The following is a 26071-nucleotide window of genomic DNA, read 5'->3' on the forward strand; positions in this document are numbered from 1 at the left end:
GTCCCCCAGCCCTGCCATCTGGCATCCTGACGCAGCTTGTTCACGGTCCCCTGGGGAACCCGAGTTTATTCCAGCATACAGCATTTATGTAAGTGTTGTGGCCCGAGATAATCTTCTGTGAAGTTCAGAGTGGGCCTTTCTGTCTTCCCTAGGATGAATATGTGCAGGGGACATTGGTCCATTTTCTAAATTGTTAGAAAATACACATAACAGAATTTCACTACTTTAACCATTAAGTGTAGAGTGCAGTGACAGCAAGCATGGCCACATGGCTGTGTCATGTTCACCTCCATCTCCAGAACTCCCCTCAGCAAAATCCAAAATCAAAGCTCTGCCACTATTAAACAATTTCCCACTCCCCCTCCTCCCAGCTCCTGGCAGCCTCCGTTGTCCTTACTGTCTTGGAATTCCACAAAAAGCTACATAGAATTATAACCATGCAGTATTTATCCATCCTATGTGTCTGGCTCATTTCACACAGTGTGACATCCTCAAACTCCATTGTATAGTATATGTCAAAAACTCATGAGTCTTTGCAAGGCAGAATAATATTCCCTTGTGTTTATTATATCACAACTAGTTTTTCTGCTTATCTCTTGATGGACAGCTAGGTTGCTTTCTTGGACAATTGTAGGATGCTGGTTTTGACTGAAGTCCAAGACTATTTGGGTGGGTGTCAGGATGGCCCACTCCACTCTTACTTTCGGAACTGAGGAGGGCCCTTGGTGTTAGGTTCAGAAGCATAGAATGTGATATATATTAGCTTACAAATCATTAGATTTCATTATGACATTTTTCAAACAAAAGTTTCTTTGGTTGTTTCTCTTTCTACCTTCTTTGCCATCCACCCTCTTCCTGCCCTCTCAGCTGCCCACCCTGCAGTCACTCTCTTTCTACCTCCAGGTAGAAAAGAAATATGAAAACTTGGGGGAATTTCTGGGCCTGTTTCTTGTCCAGCCATAGGAAAGAGAAACTGCGGAGGACTGGTGTTTAGCTCAGGGACTCGGAGAAGCCAAACACAGGCAGTTTGCCTCAAGGTTTGTGTATCGAGCAGAGTGGGGAGGGATGTGTGCTCAACTGGCTGCAGAAAGTCACACCAACCAGGGGACTCAAAGCCCTTGGGCCGTCACTCTAGAATGGACCACTGCTGGAGTGATGTTGAAGATGCTGTGGGAGTGTAAGGCTAGGCCCCGCCCCTTTGGCGGCCCGGTCTGGAGGAGGGCTGGGACGAGTGTGGAGTTTCCCAAGAAACTTGTCTTCTAGTTAGGTCTGAAGAATAAAACAAAAATAAACCCAATGATTTTAGGACGGAGAAAGGAAAGGCAATTAGAAGCTCTAGGAAAAGTGGAAATTTATATAAGAAATTCAATAATCCTGAAACCAGGAAGGGAAGGAGAGGCGGAAAAGTCCGTGTGGCTTCGGAAGCCCGCCGGCAGCCTCCTCATTACGTGTGGAGCAGCACTAGAGACGTCCAGATGTAAATGGGCAGTGGCATTTGTGTTGTGTCCCTCCATCTGTTCTTCCCTGCTGGCGAGGCCTGAGCACCTGTGCTCTGTGCTCTTGGTAACCCTAGAAACCAGGCAGTGCACTCACAGACAGGTTTACCACATTTCGTCACTAGATGGCATCCATCCCGATAGGTAGCAGGTGGGGAAGTTGTACCGTGCAGGCCAAGGCAAGTCCTTTCAGGAAGGAGGAAAAGGGGAGATGCTTTTGAGAAACATTCAAAGAAGCGAGATGGAATATTCGTACAAAGCAGGCGTTTTCTCCCACACCATGCAACCTGGGATCTTCCCTTTGATGTGTGTAGAATAGCTTTACAGCCACATTACACACATACACACACACACACGCACGCATACCACACACACATACACACATGCATACACATATACACCACATACACACCACACACATGCACAACACACACATGCATACACATACACACCTTGCACGCACACACACCACATACACACACACCTTGCACACACACACCACATACACAATACACACACACACACACACATACACACACACACACACACACACACACACACACACCCACACACGTTTTCCTCCCTCCCTGCCACTTTATTCTGCTCTCTGTCGTCCCAAAGAGATGACCACACTGATTCTGGAAATCACACCAACACAAAAGCCCACCTGGGAGTCCTTTTCAGACTGATCATTTCCCTAATTAAGGTTTGAATCTTGCCACACGAGGAGGGTTTTAAGATTTTTAGGGACTTTTATCTAGTGGTATTCACCTGTTTTCCTCTGAATGTTCAGATTCACTGGTCATGATCAGCTAATGGAGATGCGCTATGGTTTGACTTAAATGTGAAAAAAGAAAGGGGTGGGGGAGGAAGGGAGGAAGGGGAGGGCAGAAAGCTGCTTTTCTTGACTCCTGCCATTCTGACATTTTGTCTGTCACCTTCCACTTGGGTCTACAATTGGAAAAGTTGGAGAGAATGCTGGGAACCATCTAGACAGAGGTAGGATGAGGGGGCCCAAGCAGAGCCTTAGAGACAGGGAAGAGCCTGCCAGAGAACGGGAGCTTGCTCTGAGGCCAGAGTGATAAAGAGCAGCCCCTGACCTGGTAGCTGAGCTCGGGAGATTTGCTAGAAAGGGGATGGAAGGTTCTGTAACTGACAACTGAAGATAGGGTGTTGGTTAGGAAGTTGTGGGTCATGAATTCCATAAGTGTCCAGGTGGTCAGAGCATCATTGTGTTCAGAACACAACAACCTGCTCAGAACACGTGGGCAATCGGGAGGCGCCAATCTCTGTGCTTTCTACCCATTGTTTTGCTATTGTGTAGACGTAACTCTCATCACTGAATGGGCTTTGGCTGCAGACCTTGGGTCTGGAGGTGTTGTCTCTGAGACAGGCAAACTGCCCTTGTCACTTTGATACAACCAGAGCTCCGAGGTGGCTCTGCCTTTGTGGCTAGCCCCAGAGCAGTTTAGAAAAGTTTGATGCCTTAGAAAGAAATTCTGCCGGAAAAGATACCCACCTGGCATCCCGGCCCATCCTCTTCATCTGTCAGAACCTTGGTCTGGTTGTGTGCATGGAGCAGAATCCTCAGGATGGAAAGCACGCCTTGCTTTTTCTTCTGGGCCTGCTGAGGAAGTCCCACGAAGCATAGCCGTCTTGGGGTAGGTCTGGGAAAAATCTCCTAAGACTTTAGGAGGGGCAGGCGGGGGATGAGAAACTTGGAGATTCGGTAGATCGCTGTAGAGCAGCTCAGACACTCAGCGGCCTGCAGAGGACTTGTGCAAACACTTCCTCTCTGGACAAGCAGGAATGCAGGAGGCCACCGCCTGTGGTACATCTTGGAGTGCTGGAGGGATGTGCTCGCACTTGTGAAAGGGCGCCAGGAAGATGAGGCCCCATCCAAGGCCGGCAGTGCCCAGTAGAAGCAGACAGGGCTCCCTGCCCCAGGTACGGGCACAACCGGTGGGCATCCCTGTGGCCCAGAGGACCGATCCTCTCCACTCTCTCGGGATGCGTCTGCTCTGGGTCCCTAGGAGGTCCTTGCTCACCCTGCTTCTGCTGACTTCCATCAAGCAAGTAAGAACAGATTTTTATTCCTTGTTCTTCTTAATATTGTCAGTTGTGCATGTTTTCTGATTGTAGAAGCAACCGAGGCCCCTTGTAGGCAATTTGGGAAGAAGAAAACCATATTAAGAAATGATGCCCAGCCATAACCACAGCGTTCTGTTCACTGCTTGTATTTTGGCTGGATTTTTAAAAATCTCTTGTCTGTGCGTTATTTTACAGAGCTGAAATAATGAAGCACAAATTATTTGCGCCCCAGTCTGCCCTTTACATCCTTCTAGAAACATCTTCCATGTCAGCTTTCGTGAGTGGCTGCTTGTATCCCCCTGTACTCTCTTAGCCCCTTCCCTGGTTTGAATGGTCACAGGGAGTCACATTTCTGTGTCTTTTCTCTTTTCTTTTGTTCCTATTGAAAATATTTATATTTTTTCTTTACTGTTGTCTGTGGTCTGTAAAGTTAAAAGACATCGAATCCAAAGATTTACCTCTGTCAGATACAAATCACAGTGATCCCAACAACTGGAGCTCACCCTCACTCATATTTGGGGGCTACACACCCAGCACTTCCCCGCTGTTCATTCACATCCACGTTAAAACACCGAATATTCATGCTATATTTATTTTGTGATCCATATATTTTTTTTTTTTTTTTTAGTGGCAAAACACAAAAACAGCAGGAACACACCAATAGACAGTGGCACCGAGCTCAGTGTCAGGTATCCCCACTTCTATGATCTCGTTCCGTCCTCTCAGCAGCCCTGTGAGGGAGAGTCTCCCCACTTTATAGAGGGGGAACCTGAGCCTGGGGAGGGTCAGGAATACTGCTCCACACTCATCAGTACAGACCCACTGTAGGAGAGCCGAGGGCTTGCTGGATGTATTAGCATGTCCTTCACAGTTGCCTCAGTAGCTTGCTGTGTTCTTATCCAAGGTTAGCCCTTTCCTTCTCCTTCCCTTCCCAAGGTCTCATTTCTTCAGGGCTGTGGTTGGAAGGGACCCCAGTGTCACTCATCTGAGAAAGAAAACCCCCTAGGGAATGGCTGTTGTTCCCCTTTGGCTCTTAGTCCCCATTTGCAACTACATAATGAAAACACACTGCATCCAGGGAGGGCAGAGGTGCCAGGTCTCTTAAATGCCCCCTTTCCCAGCCCTTCTGCCAGAGACTAGACAAGGCAAACATCATTGCTGCTGATGGCCGCCTCCAAGCTTTCCCTCAGGCTGCCTTCATCCCTCAGGCTCTGCCAACTTGGGGACAATTGGTGGTCTTGGGGAATCTTGCTATGGTGGCAAAGTCTTATGAGGGGACTATACCCCCAAGGGGCAGGTGACTTTGGGCTGCTGTTTCCACTGTGACTGGCGGTGCCATTGTAGGAAGAGTTGGCGGAATGCCATCCTTGCTTGCAGCCTCTGGGTATCCCTATAAACACCCAATGTCTCCAGCGGTTTCATCCTGTTCATTCTCTATTCATATGTGCCCAGCTGTACAGCACACACCAGTAAGGCTGCAGCTCTGATTCCTATGTGTGCAACTGTCCAGCACACACCAGCACGGCTGCAGCCCCGATTCCTATGTGTGCAATTGTCCAGCACACACCAGCACGGCTGCAGCCCCGATTCCTATGTGTGCAATTGTCCAGCACACACCAGCACGGCTGCAGCCCCGATTCCTATGTGTGCAATTGTCCAGCACACACCAGCACGGCTGTAGCCCTGATTCCTATGTGTGCAACTGTCCAGCACATACCAGCACGGCTGCAGCCCTGGCCATACCACTGGAAGATGCCTCCTTGCACCTCATCCTGCAGAATGAGAAGAACGTGACTACTGGACCCATTAAATAGATGGGCGTGAAGCTCCAGGGAGTTACAAGACTGCCTTCCCTCACGTACACTCACGAGCTGGGGAGCCGTTGTGTCTACCCGGCGGGTTGTGGTCCTCACCCTGTCTTCTCTAGCACTCTGGGGAGCTGCTGATATATGACTCTTTGTGTATAACAGTGGCCTCTGCAGTGCTTCAGGCCGGCAATGCTGACCAAATCGTACCTTAGCCCTTTTACTCTGGTATTTCCCTATCAAAAATGCCCTTGGGGGAAGGGTCTCCTGGCCCCTTGTCACTCAGACTGTGTGTGTGGACACTGTGTGTGGCTCTGCCTATTCTGCAGCATGTGGCTGGGGATCTGATGAATCTCCCCTTGATTATCCAAATTTAACCTCAGAGTCTTTAGATGTTTATACATTGCTAGGCTTTGTGTAGACATTCATGCAATTCGCTCATACATGAGTTCCTTGCCCATAGATATAAATGACTGTGGCATGTGTGTACTGGCAGGAAATCTTCATAAAATTCGCTTAATGAGAAATTCTCAGAGCTCTGTTAGCTTCTAAACGCCGGCGGTGAAATGGTGCTGGCTCACACCCACCCACCCCCTCATTTTCATTATTAGGCATTAAAAACAAACTCTTAAAGGCTCTAGGAGAAGTGGATTTTATACATCCCTGGTTGGTGTGTGAGACGGAGCAGGGCTTAAAAAATTAAATTGGCAAAGATAAACAGTTTAGTGGTACGCTATCAAAAACCTTTAAAAACGTGTGGACTCTCTGCCCCAGGAACCGCAATTCACACGCAGCTCCCAAAGGTCTAGCTAGGAGGATTTTCATCCTATTAGCAGCGTCTGAAAGTAACTTTGACTTCCTGTGCTGGGGGGTTTAAAGGTTAATTTATATCACATTCGTTCAATGAGTTATAGGCAGTAATTAAAAGGGGCATTGAATAAAAGCAACAATAAAGCAGTTTTGGGTACAGCTGGAAACGGATGAGCCTTTGAGGTGGAAAAAGAAAGTTTGCAGAGCAATATGGCTTCCTTTGTTGGTTAGAATAAAACAGCACAGAAAAGGAAGTAAAATGAAGCCTGTGTGGAGAGAATCGTCCGGGAGAGAAGGTGCTCTCTGGGGTGAAGGCTGTGCTCCCTCCCCCCCCCCCCCCGCCCCTGTTTCTGGCTGCCTGTGCCTTTCCCTTTCTTTGTTCTGTGATGTACTCAGTTCTCTAACAGAAAGAGATTTGCGTGAGCAGAGTCAATCAATGCTCTCTTCCCACGCACACCTTCTCCATCTCTTCCCAGCCGAGCTGGTCAGGGATACAGGCTGCCTAGGTAGAAAGAGAGGGATGAAGGTCAAGCTGGCCTCCCCGTGCATCGCTTCTCCCCATTTACACTGGAAGCTCAGCTGGGTTTGGCTTTAGACATGCCTCCTGTCTTTCTGGTGTGTTTTAAATAAGTACCGATGAAGACAACAGCTTGTCTAGCTCCCCTAGGCTGATCAAATTTAGTAGGTTTTTTTTGTTTTGTTTTGTTTGTTATTTGTTTATTATTATTATTATTTTGTTTTTGTTTTTGTGTTTTTGAGACAGGGTTTCTCTGCGGCTTTGGAGCCTGTCCTTGAACTAGCTCTTGTAGTCCAGGCTGGCCTCAAACTCACAGAGATCTGCAATTTTTAATTCCTAGTTCATTTCCCATTGTATGTGTTTTTGCGTGTGGTTGTGTTTGGGTGTACATGCTCAGGCCAGAGGTTGGCGTCAAGAGTCCCCCTCAGTTGCTCTTCCTTGTTTTTCGAGACAGGGTCTTTTGCTGGTCCAGGATCTCACTGATTTGGCCAGACTAGCCTGTAAGATGGGGTTCCCCTGTCTCCTCCTCTGTAACTCTAGGATTTCAGGCATGTACACCCAGGCCTGGCCTTTAAAATGGGTATTGGGAGTCCAAATTCAGGGCTTTCTGTTTGTGTGGCAAAGCACTTTGCCGACGCTCCAGCTCCTGCTTTTCTCTTTTGCCATCACCATTAGCTCTGGCAAAGAGCAAGGGAACTAGGAGAATTTTAGTCCGGAGACTGAGCTCATCTTCTCCTCCTTAGGCAGGTGTGGGTAAGGAGCCATAGGGCACAAATAGCCCTTTGGGCAAGGGAGGGTCTTACTTTCATGACTTTGAAGGTTATGGAAACTTGTTGATTAGTTATTAATTCATCTCCTGAAATTCTTGAAAAAAAATATGAGTCAGTTAATCTCCATTTAGGATATTTATTCCATTAAATGGTATCTTAATAAACTTACTTGGTGTCTCTTGGGACCCAACTCAGAAAGGGCTATTAATAACGGAGATTCATTGGAAAATGAAGCTAGGAGGTAAGTGCCAGCTGTTATATTCTCATGGTTCCTCCTTATTGACTAATCTCATGGTCCCCACATTGTGTGTCAAGGTGCCCAGGACACCTTTGATGAATTCAGTGGGTGCTATGGGAAATCTTAATTTTTGGAGGAAATAGTGATTGCGTCACTGTCCAGATACCATGCCAACTCTTGGCTCAAGATTTTCATGTCTTCTGCTTTCGTAGTGCTGAAGACAGAACCCAGGCTTTGCACATGTCAGGCAAGCATAGGGATGAGCTACATCCCAAGACCTGAATTCAATTAATTGACATAGTCTCATGTAACCCAGGCTGGCCTTGAACTTACAGTGTAACTAATTTGGACTTGAACTCTTGGTCCTCCTGTCCCTACCCCAAGTGCTAGCCTTGTAGCTGTGCTCCATAACACCATGTCTGCTTGACTTACTATTAGACCACAATAGATGTGGCGGTCTGCTGGGGCTGTGCTTAAACAAAAAAAGCAAGTACCAAACAGAGCAAAACCAGCCTGGAACAGGAAATGGAGGTGGTGATGTCTAATCCCATCCCAAAGTTTGAGAAATTGTGCAATGTCCGATAGGTTCAAAGTTGTTAAGATATAAATATTTACAAACTGTTTGGACTTATTTACTTAATAAACAGGGCCTTAGTTTCTCTCCCCCCACCTTATTTTGGTCTGGGAATGCCTTGGAAAATTACTGAGATAGTTAAGGGTGCCACAAACTGAAAACTTTTGGAAACCTATGGGCCAATGATGTCACCACACAAGCCCTTTTCCAAAATGTGTGTGTGGGCATGTGTGTGCACGTGTGTGTGTGTGTGTGTGTGTGTGTGTGTGTGTATGTGTGTGTATGTCCAGAACCAATGCCACCAAGGAGACTCTCGCCTGAAGCCTTTGGATGTTTTTCTTTCTAACGTTGACAGCCCTGTCCATAGAACCTTGGAGATGCAGCTTATATTTGAGGGCTTTCCTGTAATGGAAGTTAGTCTACCGGCCTCTCTCTGTGAACCTAGACCTCCTTTCCATTTCACAGGTCTTTCCCTGCTATTCAGTGGAGGACTCTCGCTGAAGCTCACTTTGTGTGTCAGGCCTTGTGCCGAGGAGGAAAGAGGGATACGGGACACGAAGATGAGCAGCGTGTCTCTAGCCAGTGAAAGGGGCTCATCCGTCATGTGCTGGTGATAGGGCAGCTGCAACTGTGAGGTACACAGGAGCCTCTAGAAAACCGGACAACACTCCTCCTAAGTCATTCAAATTTAATTAAACATACACAATCAGCTGCTACCCCCAAAATTGTGACCCCCATCTAGAACTAATGGGTGGTCTCTTTTGGCCACCTAAGTTGTTAAGTCTGATCTGCCCTTCCCTCCTCTGTTAGTGTACCTTCCCCCTAGCACCTTAGTGCGCATGCTCACACGTGTGTGTGTGTGTGTGTGTGTGTGTGTGTGTGTGTGTGTGTGTGTGTGTGCGCCCTTCTTAGTCACGCTGTTAGGCTCCTCTCAGCAAGATGCTTTTCTTCTGGAGATCTACACGGTCTCAGGAGCACTCAAGCATTTCTGTCCAAGTGTGTGCAAGTTCGGCCTGACTGTTACCTTCCCTTGAAATGTCAACCTGGAAGATCTTGAGAAAAAAAAATCATACTTTTGTCAAAACAACTATAGTTATATTATGGAGTAAATGCAAAATTCATTATTATTTTTAAGTAGAACATGAGATACCAGGGAAATTCTGTTTCTTGGCATGGGCTACTTCAGAAGGTAATTTGAGGACCTGGGTGTGAGAACATAGGCCCAAAGCTGGACTCAGCTACTTGGGATTGATCTTGTGGATTTGTTGTTGTTGTTGTTGTTGCTTTGGTCTTTTCATTTGTTTGGTTTTTCTTGTTTGTTTTCTTTCTAAGGCAGAATCTCACCATGTAGCTCAGGCTGGCCTAGGACTCACAGTTCTCCTGCTTTAGGCCACCAAGTGCAGAGATTTCAGGCATGTGCCTCCATGCCTGGCTGTGACCATTCTTCTGTGTGCTTAGGTTACAGGATCTCTCCTGGAGGACACAACTCGGAAGTGGGCTCAGTATAAGGAGAAGTGTCTGAGAGACTTACGCAAACAACCTTCTGGTAAGCACATGCAATAGCTATCTGTGGCTGTGTAACAAGCTGCCCTCAACCTTAGTGGCTTAGAGCCATGAGAATCCTTTACTGTCTCTCACGGTTTATGGAGCCACTGGACACGGAGTCTCTCTGCACTGTAATATCTGGGATGTGACTGAGAGGTTCAAAGACTGGGGACTGAAATCACCAAAGGGACTTTCATGTTGGTATCGGTGGGTGACACTGGTTCTTAGAGTAAAGCAGTAACTGGTGGCCAGGATGTTTCTACCCAGCTTCTCTGTGAAAGCCCAGCTTCCTCACACTGTATGGCTTTTCTTCTTAAGGGTTAGCCTGACCAGAAGCCATGTTCCCTCTGTGAATGGGCCTTAAAGTCCTGTGTCATTCCTTCCATGTTCAATCGGATAGGACAATTAACCAGGCTCAGGGGAAGCAATATAGACTCACTTCTCACGGGAAGGTAGGATGGACTGCATGCAGGGGAAGCTGCTCTGAGTGAAGCGCTCTGCACAGTGCACTTACTGCCTTGCCATCTGATATGAGAGACCCCTGTAGCCTGGCCTGGGAAGCTATTTAGGTACGTGGGGGTTCCCCATCTCCTGGGAGTGTTAGCTGGATCCCCCTTTTCCAGTCTACACTATGTTTAGAGCATTCTAGCAAACGTGTTGTAGGTGAATCAGTCCGTAGCCTTGCCTGTCCATATGTTGACATATTAGGTGAATCCGTATGTACTACATCCACACAAAAAAAATGTCAAACCAAATCAATGAAAACAAAACCATAAAGTGCCTTGACTCACTGCTTCTGAACATCACGGATGGATAACAGATAAAGGCTACCCTTCCTCCTCTTGACATCTGTCAATCATTTCATTCAGCTGCCCAGCAGTACTAGAAGCGATTCTATTTCCCCGAGAACATGACTCAAAACCAGCACCCCTAGCCCTTTGTGAAGTCCCCCTTGATGCCAACTACAAAATCCACTTTGCATTTCAGGGGAATACTACTTTTGAGATCAAAGTAGGGCAGGTCATCTTCATATGGAGCTGGACTGTGAGCAGAGTGGCTACGTAAGCAGAACAAGTGTTGTTGCCTGGCAACCAGGTTGGCAGTGACCTGCAGTAGCTCATAGCTGAGTTAACCTGGGTCGTTATTAAACAGGGTTTAATGATAGGAACCTGCTTATTTATCTCAAGAAGCCCTTGGATTCCACACTAATAAGGAGGTGGGAGAAGGTGATGCTTGGCTTCTGAGAAGCCCAGGAACTTCCATCGAATTCTAGGAGGTTTGTCCAGCTGTGTTCTAAGTTTGGACCTTCTAGTTACAAAGAACTGATATATAAACCATCTCCTAAATTTATAGCGACCCAAACTCCTCTAATAATTTATGGAACTAATATTCAAATGGAGAGCTATAAATGCATAGGATGGTGCTAAATATGTGTGACCAAAAGCTGCAACCCCACAGATCCCCTTCGATCCATCATTTGTCTTCTATGCTCAGATTGGTGAACCTTGCCAATTACTTAATTATGGAACACAGGTCACCGACTGGCCCTCCACACATCTTACCCCTGACCCTGAGTTTCTGTGAGTTCAGTTAACACAGAACAAAGCAAAACCAGCATGCTATGTACAGGGACTGGGGGTCAGGTTGGGTAAACAAAGGCGGTGTTGGGGGCTACGTCAGCATCCCCATCTTTCCCAGTCCCAGTCCTCATCCTTGGCTGCTCCAGAGGGAAGGATATCTGTGTTGGTCTCTGCAAAGGTTACACCAGCTTCCCAAGATGGGAAAGTGGGCTCTCAGCTTCTGGATCTTTCTGTCTCTCTCAGAAGACCCTGTGGGAGAACACTGACATTTGTTCCCCCCTCTTATTTCCCCACAGGCATCTTTTGCAATGGAACGTTCGATCAGTTTGTATGTTGGCCTCATTCTTCTCCCGGAAATGTCTCTGTTCCCTGCCCTTCATTCTTACCTTGGTGGAGTGAAGGTAATGGGTCTCTTCCTAGCCATTTCTGACAGTTACTTTGAAGGACAGATTGTCCTGGTAGAGCAGCCAGAGGGAAGTTAGAAAGAACTCTAACCAAGAGATTCTCCTAAGTCTTCATACTTAAGGCGTTCTTGTATGATCTCAGTATTGTGTCTTATTTCTTTGCCTCTGCCCCTTCCAAGCACTGGAAAGTGAACCGAGGGTCTCACACATGCTAGACAAATATTCTATCCCCGTTTCCCCATAATTTGCTCCCCTTATGCAGTACTTTTGGTGTAATGTATAGATTAGAGTCCAGATTCAACTCCCCCAGAACCTGACTGATGTGGGAAGAATGCAAGGGTCTCAACCTTGGCCATTTGGAGGAAAAGGACATGAGAAAGACTGGGGAGCTTCTATCTGTACAATGTATGGCTTCTTGTACAGAGAAAAAAAATAATCTCCGGCTTTCTTTACATCAGCTTTGAAAGAAGTATCGTTAAATTGGTGTTGTTAATGGAACTTGGATGGAGAGTTCAAAACTTTCCAGACAGGAAAATAACAGCCTTGGAGAGAAAGGGAAAAGGTTAAAAAAATATTGGTGGTGGAACGGATATATCAGACAGGACAGAAATGGAGGGACAGAAAGAAGTGGGAAATAGATTAGGAAAAAACAAAAGCAGGAGCCTCCTCTTTTCCCTATTAGGCGTGGCCTTATGTTCACCTGGCCCTCTGTTAACTCTACGTCATCTGGTTGGTACCTGCTTCTCTTCCCTTTCCTCCCCCATGGTGCTGGGGTAGCTCAGCAGCCTTGCCTTGCTTAGCTGCTTCCTGGTGTCCTTACTGCCCCAGTATCAGCCCTCACCCCCTGCCACCACCTCCTGTAAAGCTTTGGAAAATGGCAGCTCCTGTTTTGGCTCCTTATCTCAAGAACCGAGAATGACATTTGTGACCTTTTACAGCCTGGACCTGCTGACCTTTCTGGCATCCTGGCTTGCTTTCTCTTCTTCCCCTCCAGTCAAGATGAATAGCTCTCAGGCTGGTCCATCTGTACAGCTGCCCTTACCAGACACGCAGGTCCTTACCCACTGCCTCAGTTTCCATGGTTTCCAAAAGAAAGTAGGAAACAGAAGTTATAAAAGGGAAATAGATTGATTTACAATTTGGCCCAGCTCAGGGTGGTAGGAAAAGGGCTAATTTCCTCAACACCACGGCCATGGTGACCTACAGCTTGTTGGAAACCATGAGATGACAGCCAGAAGATACGTCAATCTAACAGACAGGTCAACCATTCTTTCTTGGAGGAGGGTGAGTCAGCTCCAGGTGGCCTCCACTATCTCTGTTCTCTGTTACAGAGGGCTTTTTATTCAATTCAGGCCAGAGGAAAGGTTTCAGGGCCTTATGGGATGGTGGATGTGAGGTCCCTGCCTGTTCCAGCCCCAGCAGAGTTCTTTGTCTCTCAGCCCATTCCTTTGTGAGGTGCAGGGTCTTGTCTTTTGCATCTTTCTTTGGAAGCAGTTTCAAGTTCCAGTTTCTACATGCCTGTGAAAACACACCAATTTTGCAATTGGAAAGAGGTATTAGACTCACATCCCAAAGGAGGGACGTGAGCATCCCTTTCTTTCCCACCAGGACTACAACCCATTCTTTCAGCATGAGATCACAGCTACACGGTCCTCATACCATGATAACTGCACTGTACCAACCCGTTATATCTCCATCCTACGATGGCTGCGTTGTCTGTACCCCATCATGGCTGCACTGTTCCTAGCCTATACCTATGTTCTCTCTGCGGTTCAGGATGCCTCCTTAAAGCTCCGCCTGCAAGTCCAACTTCAATTCTCACTTTGAATTTTCCATCCTTCTAGAGCATTCCTCCAGCTTCTCCCCTAAAGTCAACGGACCCCTTTCTTTCTGCGGCCTCTCTTGTACTGGCACAGTCTCTGTCTTAGCATTTGTAACAGTTTATGACACTTTCATGTGTGTTCCCAGCTCAACTTTGAACTGTGCCCTCCCAGGGGCATTATGATTGGCACGGACAGCACAAGTTCCAAGTGGCATTATTGTCATTTTCCCATTTAACCAATATCTAGCAAGTACCCACTGTGTGCCGAACACCATTTTTAAATGTTTGGGGTGTATTAGTGACCAAACCAGAATAAAATCCCTCTCCTAGGGCTTGCACTGTAGTGAGAAGGGTAGACAATGGTCATGGGCATCCTCTGTTTGTGTGGATGTGATAAAGAGCTGGAGAGAGAATGGGAGGACTGGGGCAGGGACAGTGGGTGGCTGAAGGATGATTCAATGGCAAGGTGATGCTTCAGTGAAGCCCAAAGAGGGTCGTGTTCAGGAGAGAGCTCACAACAAGCAGTGGTGTGCATTTGGAGAGGAGAGTGCCTCCAAGGAGGGGGGGAGGATAAATACAGACAGAGCCAAGGAGGAAAAGAAACAATAAGAGGTAAGGGCAGAGACGTGAGGAGACCAGTTCCTACAAGCCTTTGTGGGCAGCTACAGAAGGACTCTCATCCTTAGAAAGCCTTCAGGAGATTTTTGAGCAGAAACACAGCAACTGGGCTATCCATAGCTGTGAGGACAATACCATCAGCAGAGTTAGCAATTAACCAGGGAAGGAAGAAGAGTTCTAACTGGGAAGGAAATGGGGATGTAGAAGGTTCTAACTAGGATCTGAGAGAAAGAGAATATGACTTGCTAATGGAGCAGATGGGGCTAGAGGCTGCAAGGGAACAGAGATGATTCTAAGGTTCTGGGTTAGGGGATACCAGGATGGGCTTATCATCCTCTGGAGTGGGGAAATCTGTGGGTGGGGCAGATTTGGAGATGGTGAAGAGCTTGGTTACAGCATGTTGTCTGAGATGTCAATTGGGTAGGAGGAAGTGCTTCTTAGGTAGGGTGGGTACCAATTAATTAAATACTGCCAATAGCTACTGTTAGTGTAAGAAGTATAGGGTTGGGATCTGAACATTATGGAAATTTCCACGTCTCATTTGTGTGTCCTACTTGATCCTCCAGGTAGAAGGACCCTTAATGGGGCTCCTAGGGTAGATGTGGTCAAGTGACAACAGTCTTTAGTGTGGGCTGAGTGATTTACCCATCATCTGCACACACACACACACACGCACGCACGCACGCACGCACGCACGCACGCACACACCATCTCCCTTCACATCACAGAGGATAGGCAGCAGTATTGTACCCAGTTCCTGATGAAGACATCGATAAGACTCTGAGACTGTAGAGCTGAATCCAGGACACTGCTCAGAAAGTGGGCTTATGATGTGTCAGTCCTGAGCCTGCCTGCTTTGTACCAATGGCTTTCTCTTCTTCATTGCGCCACCTGTTGGACATTAGGGAGAGATGCACAGGTGCTCAGGTCAGCATCTCCCAGTAGACTGGACCTTACAGGGTTATAGTATCTCTGAGTCACAGGGGCCTTCTAGCTTCAGAGACATATGTAAACACTATGGACATTAGAGGATCATGGTTAGTTACAAAATCTAGACCCTTCCGTGTTTTTCTTCCCATCCCAAATAAACAGTGGGGATGCTAATGAGCCCCCAGATGGAAAACCGAAAATCCCTTTCCCCTGGGATTTTCCACAGCTTTTTAGCCAAGGGTGAGGACCTTCCAGTGAGCTCAGGGAATGGGCTGTGTGTTTGACCTTTCCTCTAGAGCCTTGTTTACTTTCAGAGAGCCCAAAGAGGGCCTACAGACACTGCTTGGCTCAGGGGACTTGGCAGACGCGAGAGAACGCCACAACTATTTGGCAAGATGACTCAGAATGCTCAGGGAACTACAGCTTCAAACAAAAGGTGAGTTTACCGGTTTGCTGAGAAAGCACCTGGAACCAGAACTTGGTGCAGCCCAGGGGATGCCAGCTTTAGGACACACACACGGGACCTCCCACCAGCTCGTCTGTTCCAGATTCCACTGGGAAAGGGCTGCAATCACCGGACAGCAACTCCCATGGCAGCCACAGAATTTATTCCTCAGTGGGATGAAACATGAAATCCTAGGGGGAATTTTCTAGAAGCATCCCAGCTTCTGCACCTGTTGTGACCTGTGACTGGAACAGCTTCCCCAAACAACCCAGCATTCACGTTTCAGTTTAGTTGTCTCTTACCAAGTGAGATGGCCCATGGCCCCATTCAGAGCAGCTTAGTGGCTACTTCTACCTCACTCCTCATTGAATTCCCCTATTGCATCCTGCCTCTCTTTGATAGTCTCTTGCTTGCTTAGTCCTTATCTAGCCCTGTCTCTAAAAGCCACATCCAGTGGCAGCTGGGGGCTGGGGGCCCTAGAGGAAGGCAGCATAGCATAAGGTTCTGGGGCCAGACTTGGTCCTGTATCCAGATTCTTCCTTTGCTGCCTGTGAACTTGCACATTTATTTCACGCTCGGTGCCTCCACTTCCTTTGTCATCCCATGGGGATCATATTTGCTGTATGGGATCATCATGAGGCTTTGGGCAGTCAAGAGCCTTGAATTTCACACAAAAATCCTGGTGTGTAGTTAGAAAGCTCTAAGTAGGAGTTCTGCTCTGTCTCCAGGATCCAGAATCCAGAGGATGAACGGCTCAGCTCCTCATCCTCAAGCTCAGCAAATGCAGAATAAACGGACAGGTCACTCTGCAGACTTCCTCCCAACATTTTCTCCTTCTGTCCCTTTCTCCCTGTCCCCTCCCATCTTGTCTCCTTGACAGGGTCCCACTTGGAAGCCTAGTGGACTCCAAACTGGTGATCTTGCTGCCTCCGCCTCCTGCGTGCTGCCATTAGAGGTGTGTGTGGCAATGCTCGCTTCTATCTATTTTTCATCTGAGGTAGGACAGGAAGGCAGGTCTTGGGGCCATGAGAAGGAGGAAAAGAATTCACTTTCTCTGGAACTTGGTGGAAGCTTTTGCCAACAGCGGGAGCAATAATTCCAGGACAACCAATAGCCCTTTATTTTTGCTAGCCAGGAACCTGTCATTTTCTGAAAATTTCACCAGAAGCCCCACAGACAGGGAATGAACAGGTATTAAACTCCTTCTGTAACCCTAGAAGCCTCTGATTTTATTTGATCGGATTATAATTCCAAGAAAGGTATCTCTGGGGCCATCTCATGTATCGCTGATCAAAAGACTGAGGGAGAATAGAAGGATTCTTCACATCTTTTGAGATGCAGCTTGAGAGTCACCAAAAGGGTGTAGCTAGCTAAGTCCACTGAGTGCTTAGCTTGAGAGCCAGTGCCCACTCTCGGGTGTCTTCATCCGGGCACCCCGCTGTGTCAACCCTTGTGGTATGTTAAAATGGCTCTAATAAAACCCACAACTCCACTGTGCTGTCTAGTCCCAGAATTCCTCTCATCATCAAAACCCCACACCCTGATTTGGGGTTAGTTGAGTTCCTAGAAGCTTTGGGGGAACTCCTTAAGCTGGTGAGAGTCGCGGTGTGGAGCTGTGTCTCTGTGCCCTAGCTGCCAACCCTTCCAGGATTGGATTGTGTAGCCCCCTTCGGAGCATGCCTTCTCTACTTTCTCATCGGGCTCCCAATCTCTCCCGAAAGTCACCCCTTTGTCCAAATCCTGCTCACTTGTGTTCAAGGTCAAGCGTAAAGGTGAAGTACAGGATTGAGGAGGAGATGTTGAGGAATTAGACAGAAATATAGGGCATGTCTTTTCTCCCCCTTTCTTTCATGCCATACATAGTCATGAAGCACCAAGTCCATGCCTGTAGCAGACATCAATAATCGACCAGATGCAGTTGCTGATTTTAAGGCTCTTGGAGTCTCGTGGGGCATATAAACAGGGTGATTAGCTGCTGGGACAAAAGTATAGGCTGCTCAGAGCCACAGCAAAGGGGCACTGATGCAGTCTCGGGGCAAGGCTGCCCAGACTGAGACTGAGGGTGAGGAAGAACCGACCATGGAAGGAGGAAGGGAGAATGTCCTTGATGAGAGAAAAGCACACATTCAGGATCAAAGAGTGGGTGGACCTCCACTTCTGGGGAGAGATGGGGAACCCTAAGAAAAGTCACTCTTGCAGTATTGCCCTTGAGCTTGCTGGTCACTGCCTGGAATGCCTTCCCCGGCTCCCATGTGGCTGGCTGCCCCTGGTCATCATGGTTCACCCCACGCCTCCTTAAGAGGTGACTTGGAGTGTGGAGAGGAAGAGGACACACAGGGGTCTGGAGACCTCTAGAGAGGCCAGCAGGCAGAGTTGGCCTGCCCTGCCAAGAAGATTCGCGGAGTTGTAGACTGCAGTACAGAGGGTCAGCACTTAGAACCGGCCTTGGCAGGATCTCTGTGCAGGTTCGAGAGTGGCTGGACCGGCCGGGCTGGAGACAGGAGAGGGAGATGAGCCAGAAGCCTTATCTTCTGTTCTGAGTTGGTAGAATTCTATGTTCCCTATCCAGTTTTACCATGTGACAGGTCTCATCTCTTAAAGGGACTAAAGTGACACGTGAGGTTTATCTCAAGACTACCTGGCTTGTGCCATATGCTGAAGTTATGGCAATTGCATACTTTGAATGAAGCCTAGGATATTGATTTCTTAATCTTCTTTCTTTGTATTGTAAACTGAGAACAATCAAACTGTCACCATCGTATCAGATACCACTCCCAAGCCCTAGAAAAATGGAATGCAAGATAGGCTTTATACACTGTAGACACTTAATAGATGAAGACTTCATGAATTCTGAGTCAGTGGGTCTGTAGTGGTGATAGTGTAGTGAAGTGATGCTAGATTTCCCCAGGTAACTCTTGTATGCGGTCAGATTCACTGGCAGATGTAAATCCTGCTTTGGTCTGCTTGGCAGCATCCCCAAGTCAGTGAGTAGAGAGACAGGAAGCAGAGCTTTCTCTCTTAAAATGTGAACACAATAGGGGTGTATACTTGTGACCGCAGTCCCAAGGCTTAAGCTGGACAGTCTTGAGTGCTGAATCTGCTCTCACCAGGCTACACAGCAAGACCCCATCTCAAAAACAATATTCCCCTGCAGAGAGAGGGGGTGGGGAAGAAGAGTACCACTTCCTTCCTTCTGCAAGTAATAATTCCAAGAATTCAAATACTTAAAAACAAAAAGTTTCTGGCCATGTTTACCTGTGTTTCACAGAGTGGGCTGAAATTATTCCCAAAAAGGGCAGTGTTAGTAAACCGTTGCCCTTCAGAGTTTTGGCAAGCAAACTATGTTATGTTCCGCTAACAACATACTGGGGAGCCTTATGTATGTTAAGTACATTCTTGGCTCTGTGTGCGGTATCCATGCACAAGCACGAACACTATGTTCAGAGTCCTCTTGTATGGATTTCTATTTGTACTACGGAGGTTGGTTCTTACTTCACCTTATTTCAGACTGTTTTCTTTACACTTCCATAGAGTTCTTTCTGTTTGCAAAGACAGAATTTAATTGTTATACATGGATCATTTATAAAAATCACGTAGGGCATAATCTTCAGCATTTTTATATTTATTTGTATGTGTGTGTTATGCACACCATGGTGAACATTTATGTGGCGACCAGAGGACAACTTGCAGAAGTCAGTTCTCTGCTTTTCTTGTGTGTCTCTGAGATCAGACTTGGAGGCAAGCGCCTTTACCTGGGAGGCCATCTTCCTGACCCTAGGGTGGAGCTGTCATATATAGTTCTGATGGTTAAGCCTGGTTGTCACTCGACTGGATTGCGATCTCTTAGGAGGTTAGTCAGGCAGATCTCTAAGATGTGCGTGAGGGGGATGTCAGCAACAGACTAACCAAAGGATGAAGGCACTCACCTGAGTTCAGGCTCTGCCATCCCATAGCTTGCGAGCCCAGGCTAGGATAAAAGTGGGATGAAGGGGAAGAGGAGAGAGCTAGCCAGTGTAGGATTGGCTCATCTTAGCTCCCCAGCTGTCCATGGTGTGAGCTGCCCTACCCCTCACATCCTCCCCACCAGGAGTCAAGCCCTTTTCTCCTTCCAAGTGTTTATCATAGATATGTCTCAACAACAAAACTCTGACACAAGAATAGTTTTATTGTACCAATACATTTACATTATTAATATAATTTAACACTTGAAAAGTTGATTGTAACCTCCCGGCATTTTACCTTGAAGTATTCAATCATATACAATTGTTTAAAAAAAATAAAACATCTATTACCTAGATTCCGATGTATTCACATTTGGTCGTAGCTGCTCTCACTGTCTTTCTGAAATGCTGGAAAGTGCCTCTCAGACACCATGAGCTTTCGCCCCTAACTATTCATCAGATAGTACCTCATAGTAAGGGACTTATTTCACATGGATACGCTGCCGTGATTGCAACCGCGTAAAATTAACAAACAATGTTGATAGAAACTCTGGTGACAGCCTGGAGCGTGTAGCAGAAAAACAAAGACCCTGTCTCAAACAAAGTGAAAGGCAGCACCCAGTATTGTCTTCTGACCTTCACGCTCATGCCAGGGATTCTCCCATCTCCTCCTAGCTCCCTGTAGGGTGCTGGGATTACCAACACCTGCCTTGCTCCTCCAGCTTCTGTGTGGAATTCTGGGGATTGAACCCAGGTCCTCACATCGTACTTGCAAGGCAAAGCACTTTACCTGCTGAGCCATCTCCCAGGCTCACTGATTTTTTTTTTTAAAAACTAAGTTCTTTCTCACATAAATGTGTGCATAGTGCATACACACATGCACAGATGAACACATACAATCAAGACTTCATGTTAAGAACTGCTGTGATTTATGTTTAACAATTAGAAATTTTGCTTATTTTCTTTTAATTTGTACATATATTTCTTTACTCTTTCAGTGAAATCATTTTTATGATGTTGTATTTATTCCATTTCTCTGTGTTAGTTTCAAAATTGGCAACTACACCTAATTGGCAAATCTTTGATGGGGGAGCTACCCAATCCCTTTGTCTTAAGGTTTCTTTGTAGACCTTTTCTTCCACTAGGCTGTTATCCTAAGCAGAGAGCACTGTTTCAGCTAAGCATTTTCTCTATATGCTCATCTGATTAGCTGGATTTAGTATTAGTTAGTTTGGTGTTGTTTTTGTTAGTGTTTGTCTGTTTCACTCTTTCCCCTTTGATTTTGTCTTTTAACAGCTTAGGTATTGGCAGGATTTGAAAAGCCGAAATTGTATAAAATGTTTCATTTTTATCACTGCTTCCTTTACACCGACTCGGATTGACATCACTTTTATTTTCTAGCCTTCTCCCTTCCTCCCTCCCTCCCTCCCTCCCTCCCTCCCTCCCTCCCTCCCTCCCTCCCTCCCTCCCTGTCTCCCTCCTTCATTCCCTCCCTCCCTCCCTCCCTGTCTCCCTCCTTCATTCCCTCCCTCCCTCCCTCCCTCCTTCCCTCCTTCCCTCCTTCCCTCCCTCCCTCCCTCCCTCCCTCCTTCCCTGTCTCTCTCTCTCCTTCCCTGTTTCCCTCCCTCCTTTCCTCCCTCCCTCCCTTCCTTCCTTCCTCTCCAATGTAGAGGTCTAGTTATGTAGCCTAGGCTAGCTTCAAAATCATGGTGACCCTCAGCCTCTCAAGTTCTGCCATGCCCGGTTCTTTTGTTAATTGGATTATGTTTTGTGTTTCTTTTTATAAAACTAAGCAAACATGTAACTGTTACCCCTCATTTTTCTTTCATAGAAAGCAGTAATTATTTTCCTTAATAACATATCCTACAAATTATTCTGTATCAGTTCCTAGAAATATATGTATGTAATATAGTATAATTGTATAATATATATTATAGCTACATGTATCTACCACACTTTGTTTAGCACTAACTTTGGGCATTTAGGCTAGATCCAATCTTTCATTACCCCAAAGGCCACTGCGAATAACTTTGTACATCCATGTTGGTTCAGATTTGTGGCAGTATCTTCTTTAAAACTCTTATAAATGAGATCCCTGTCAGCGACGGCCAATTTCCCTGCACAGGAGTGAGGCCATTCCATTCTTCCTTCAGTAATGCATGGGGGGTGCGTTTCCATGTTGGTGCACATTACAAGCGGCATTTTATAAGCATGCAAATGACTGAAGAGTTGCCTTTTGGTACCAAGTGTGAGCCGAAGAGCAGGTGTTTTAGACCCTTCAGGAATTAGCTGGAACATGGCAGTGACCTAAATGACACTCTGTATGTAGCATGTGCTACTGGTGCCCTGCCCGAATGAGTTTAGCACGGAAACCCTAACTTCTCACCACCTTCCTGTCTTTGCTGGGTCTCTGGTAAAATGCAGGGCAGAATCACCAGGGACCCCATGCCCTCGGGGGTGGCCCTTAGTGGATGGCTACACAATAACCTGCCCCTCTGTTCTTGATATACTACTCTGAGGCCTCCAGAGTAACCCCGGGGGAGCTGTCCCGTTGTGGCAACTGGCTCGATGCTGCACCCTTCCTGTGTCCTAGCTGATTCCTCATCCCCCATCCAGTGGATGGCTTTTACTTCCCCAGCAAACTGACTGCATTCTGATCCTTGTCTCAGGACCTGTGTTTTAGAGACACACTGAAAACAAGTGGTTGCCTGAAGTACTCCTGCAAGTATCAAACATACGCCTCCATTTTAAGAAATAATCCAGGGAGAAGTAATTCTGCTATTTGATAGAATTGTCAGTTTAATGTTCCCACTAACACGAGTGATGCTAAGATGATCCGGTAAAGTCTCCACGTGCTGCCGGAGTCCTCAGTGTTGAGAAAGGCAGAACTCTTTGTAGAAACCCCTGTAGGAAAGCAGGTGAATGGGAACAAGGGATTGATGAGCCATGTGACTGCGGGCTGAGGATAGGGGTCAGTAGGGGAAGTTCAGGCTTGAGGACCTGAGTTCAGATTCCCAGCAGCACATAAAAGGATAAGTTTGAGATGGGCATGGTGGCGCACACCTTTAACCTCATCACTGTGGAGGCAGAGGCAGGTGATCTCTATAAGTTCAAGGCCCATGTGGGTCTATATAATGAGTTCCCAGGCCAGCCAGTGAAACTCCATCTTAAAAAAATGAGTTTGAGGATATATACCTATAATGGCAGTACTGAGAGGGCAAAGACAGGGTATTTGGTTGTTGCTGTTTGTTTTGTTTTTGCTGTGTTTTGTTATTGGCTCATTCGTCAGCCAGCCTAGCCAATTGGGTAGCTGTAGCCTCTGTGAGAGATCAAACTTGCTTCAGAAAATGTTTGAGGAAGATGTTCAACATCAGCATTAGGCCTCCACAGGTGCTAGGGAGTGAGTGCATTTTAGTTCACATAACACACACACACACGTGTGCACACACACATGAACACACACATATGCATATACACAGAATAAAATAAGAATAGTAATAACAATAATAATAGTGATGCAATTGAGGTCCCAAGTGCTATAATAAAGCAGAGAGGCATTTATGGAAGACTTTAAAGAAACTATGTGTATATTTGTGGGTCTGTATGCACACGAGTTCAGGTGCCCATGGAGGCCGGAGGCATCAGATCTCCCTTGCCTCGGGGCCGGAGTTACAGGTGTTCTGAGCCACCTGATGTAAAGTGCTGGGAATTGAACTCAGATTCTTTAGCAAGAGCAATCTGCTCTCTTAACCACTGAGCCATCTTTCCAGCCCCAAGGACTTCTTGTAAGGTCTTAGAAGGGGAATCACAAGAGCATCTGGAGGCCTCGCAGGTCCATAGAAAATAATTCTGGATAAAGATGTAATTGGGGTTATTTTTAAAGCTCAAAAGATTTGCATCTAGATTACCACTGTAAGAAAGAACAAAGGAAAACCCTTAACACAGAAAGGAAAACATCTCATGTGAATATTTTGATTCACACAAAGGAATAAAGATCACTAGAAATAGCAAAAGATGGGTTTCCTTATCATATTTCAAAAAATAGACTACTAGTTAAAAAATAGACTACTAGTTAAAGCAAAAGCACAAAGGATGCATCAGTAGCCTATGGGATGCCTTGTCGCAATAGATGGATGGCAGTGGGAGCAAATGGTCAGGATGGAGGATGAGTCCTTATACAATGGCAAAGTTTTTAAATTATGCATCAAATCATAAAATATGAATTTCATGGGCAGACTACATAATTTAAAAATGTTTACCATAAATTTCAAAGCAGCCACTGAAGATTGAAAGAAGGCATACTCAATCACAGAAAGAGAAACAGAGTAAAGGCACAGTCAATTCAAAATAAGAACAGAAACAGGAAGAAAAGAGGGTAAAGAAAAATATGAGACAAGAAAAAGACGCAATGGATTAAAACCCGCCAGATAAATAACGGCATTAAATATAAATGATCTAAACATCCCTAGCAGTAGATTTCAGTTTGTGTTAAGAAAACGCAAAAGTCTGCAATATACCATCTCTAAGACAATAACTTCAAATACAAATCTTTAAAATTTAAAAGATTTAAAAAAAATACATTGTTGTCTTAGTTACTTTGTTATTGCTGTCCTAAAACACTATAACCAAGGCAGCTTACCAAAGAGAACATTTAGTTTGGGGCTCAAGATTTCAGAGGGTTAGAGTTTGTAAAGGTGGGGCAAAGACCTAGCAGCAGGAACAGCTGAGAGCTCACATCCTCATCTGCAAACCTTGGGAGAAGAAGAGAAAGAGGCTGGGGATGGCCTGGGTCATCTGAAACCTTAAAGCCCACCCCAGCCAGAGACATCCTTCTTCTAACAAGGCCACACTCCCCAATCCTTCTCAAATAGTTCCACCAACTGGTCCAAGTACTCACATACGGGAGCCTGTGAGGGCCATTCTCCTTCAAGCTGTCACAGCTGAAAACAAATACTAATTAGCAGGAAGGGGAATTGCTATATTAATATCAGACAAAGCAGATTTCAGAGCAGGGAATATCACCAGGATATAGAGTAACATTTCAACTGGTGTGGTGACACACATCCAACTCTTGGGAGATAAAGGCAAGTGGGCCTCTGTGAGTTCAAGGCCAACCTGGTCTACATAGTGAGACCCTGCCTTTAAACAAATAAATGTCATAATAGTGAAGAGGTAAATTCACCAGGAGAATAGATACGCTAACAACAACAACAACATCAACAACGACAACCTGTTAACAGGTTCTCAAAGCTCATGAAGCAAAACCTAATTCAATTTCAAATAGAAGGAGAGAAAAAATACTACAAATTCCATAAACTTGCCAGAATGTTGAATCAATCTACGAGACAACTGCCACACAGATATCTCCAGACCTGACAAAGACAAAACATGCTTTATGGACACCGGACAAAATTTGACCAAATTCAACCAAACAATATTCTGAAAGAAAGAAGTGTCATGACCAAGTGCAATTAAACCATTGATTCAACATCTAAAACTTAACAAAATTGATCATATTAACAAACTACAAAAGGTCCTCACCCCAACTGACCATGGCATCCTTTGTCTAGGGTTCAGTTCCTTCTGATATAGTAGTCCCGGTGAATGAGTGCTGGGCCGTAAGTCTAGCCACGGCATGAGACTTGGGGAGGCTCTTACCCACGGGGGGCTTTGTGGCCTCGGAAGTGTGCCAAGGCAGTTAGGGCTGCCTATTTGGGTATCAACAGACTTGAGAAGGAAAGGTCTAACAGCAGGCTTGTGGCTCAGACTGTGTCTCAGTTCGTGCCTGGCCCCTGGGTGACTATGGGCGTGGAGCGGAGGTGAAGGTGAGGTGGCAGACTGCATCCCAGTGGTCACGTCTGCTCTTCCCGTGTCCAGGTGGAGCACTATGCCTTGCTGTCCACCTTGCAGCTGATGTACACCGTGGGCTACTCCCTCTCTCTCATCTCGCTCTTGCTGGCTCTTACACTCTTCCTGTGTCTTCGGTGAGTAGAACCACGACATGTGGCCAGATATGTGTCCTGTGATTTGCTCAGGGACCCACACTGGGAGACAGTAGAAGACTCTGCTGGGTGAGGTCATGGATCTTCAGAGCTGAAAGCCTGAGATCCCTGAATGCACTCATTCCTTTTTTAGATGAGAGGACAGAGAGGACAGAATGTTCCCGTGAGGGATATTAAGTCCCTACCGGTGGGAAAGGCAGTTGGACACACAGACAGAACTTGAAGTGGGACTCTGGACTCTAAGTTCCTGATCATACCCTTTGTCATTACAACCCAGACAAGCCACAGTCCCCCTAGGACCATTATTTGCACACAAGACCCCCTTTCCCCCAAGAAAACTCATGGTAGTCTTAGGGTTTGAATGAGGCCTGTGGATTCCTGCCAACTGCCAGCCATTCTAACTCCCCTCCCCAACCGATTCAAGATCGATTCTAGTTCAAGAAGGTTACTGTTAGCTGTCCTCTTTTACAAGTGAGTCAACTA

At 46.4% G+C, this 26071-nt stretch overlaps 1 protein-coding gene across 1 annotated transcript in view; it reads left to right on the forward strand.

The window, feature by feature from the left end:
* Nucleotides 1-3383: 3383 nt before the first annotated feature.
* Nucleotides 3384-26071, forward strand: part of Glp2r (glucagon like peptide 2 receptor) — a 63788-nt gene continuing 41100 nt past the window's right edge. The window contains 5 exon segments of the mRNA XM_038329091.2: nucleotides 3384-3572; nucleotides 9760-9847; nucleotides 11723-11827; nucleotides 15515-15636; nucleotides 25464-25570. Of these exon segments, the coding sequence (XP_038185019.2) occupies nucleotides 3384-3572; nucleotides 9760-9847; nucleotides 11723-11827; nucleotides 15515-15636; nucleotides 25464-25570 (611 nt within the window).

Source organism: Arvicola amphibius, chromosome 4 (genome assembly GCF_903992535.2).
Source record: "Arvicola amphibius chromosome 4, mArvAmp1.2, whole genome shotgun sequence".
Classification (NCBI taxonomy): Eukaryota; Metazoa; Chordata; class Mammalia; order Rodentia; family Cricetidae; genus Arvicola; species Arvicola amphibius.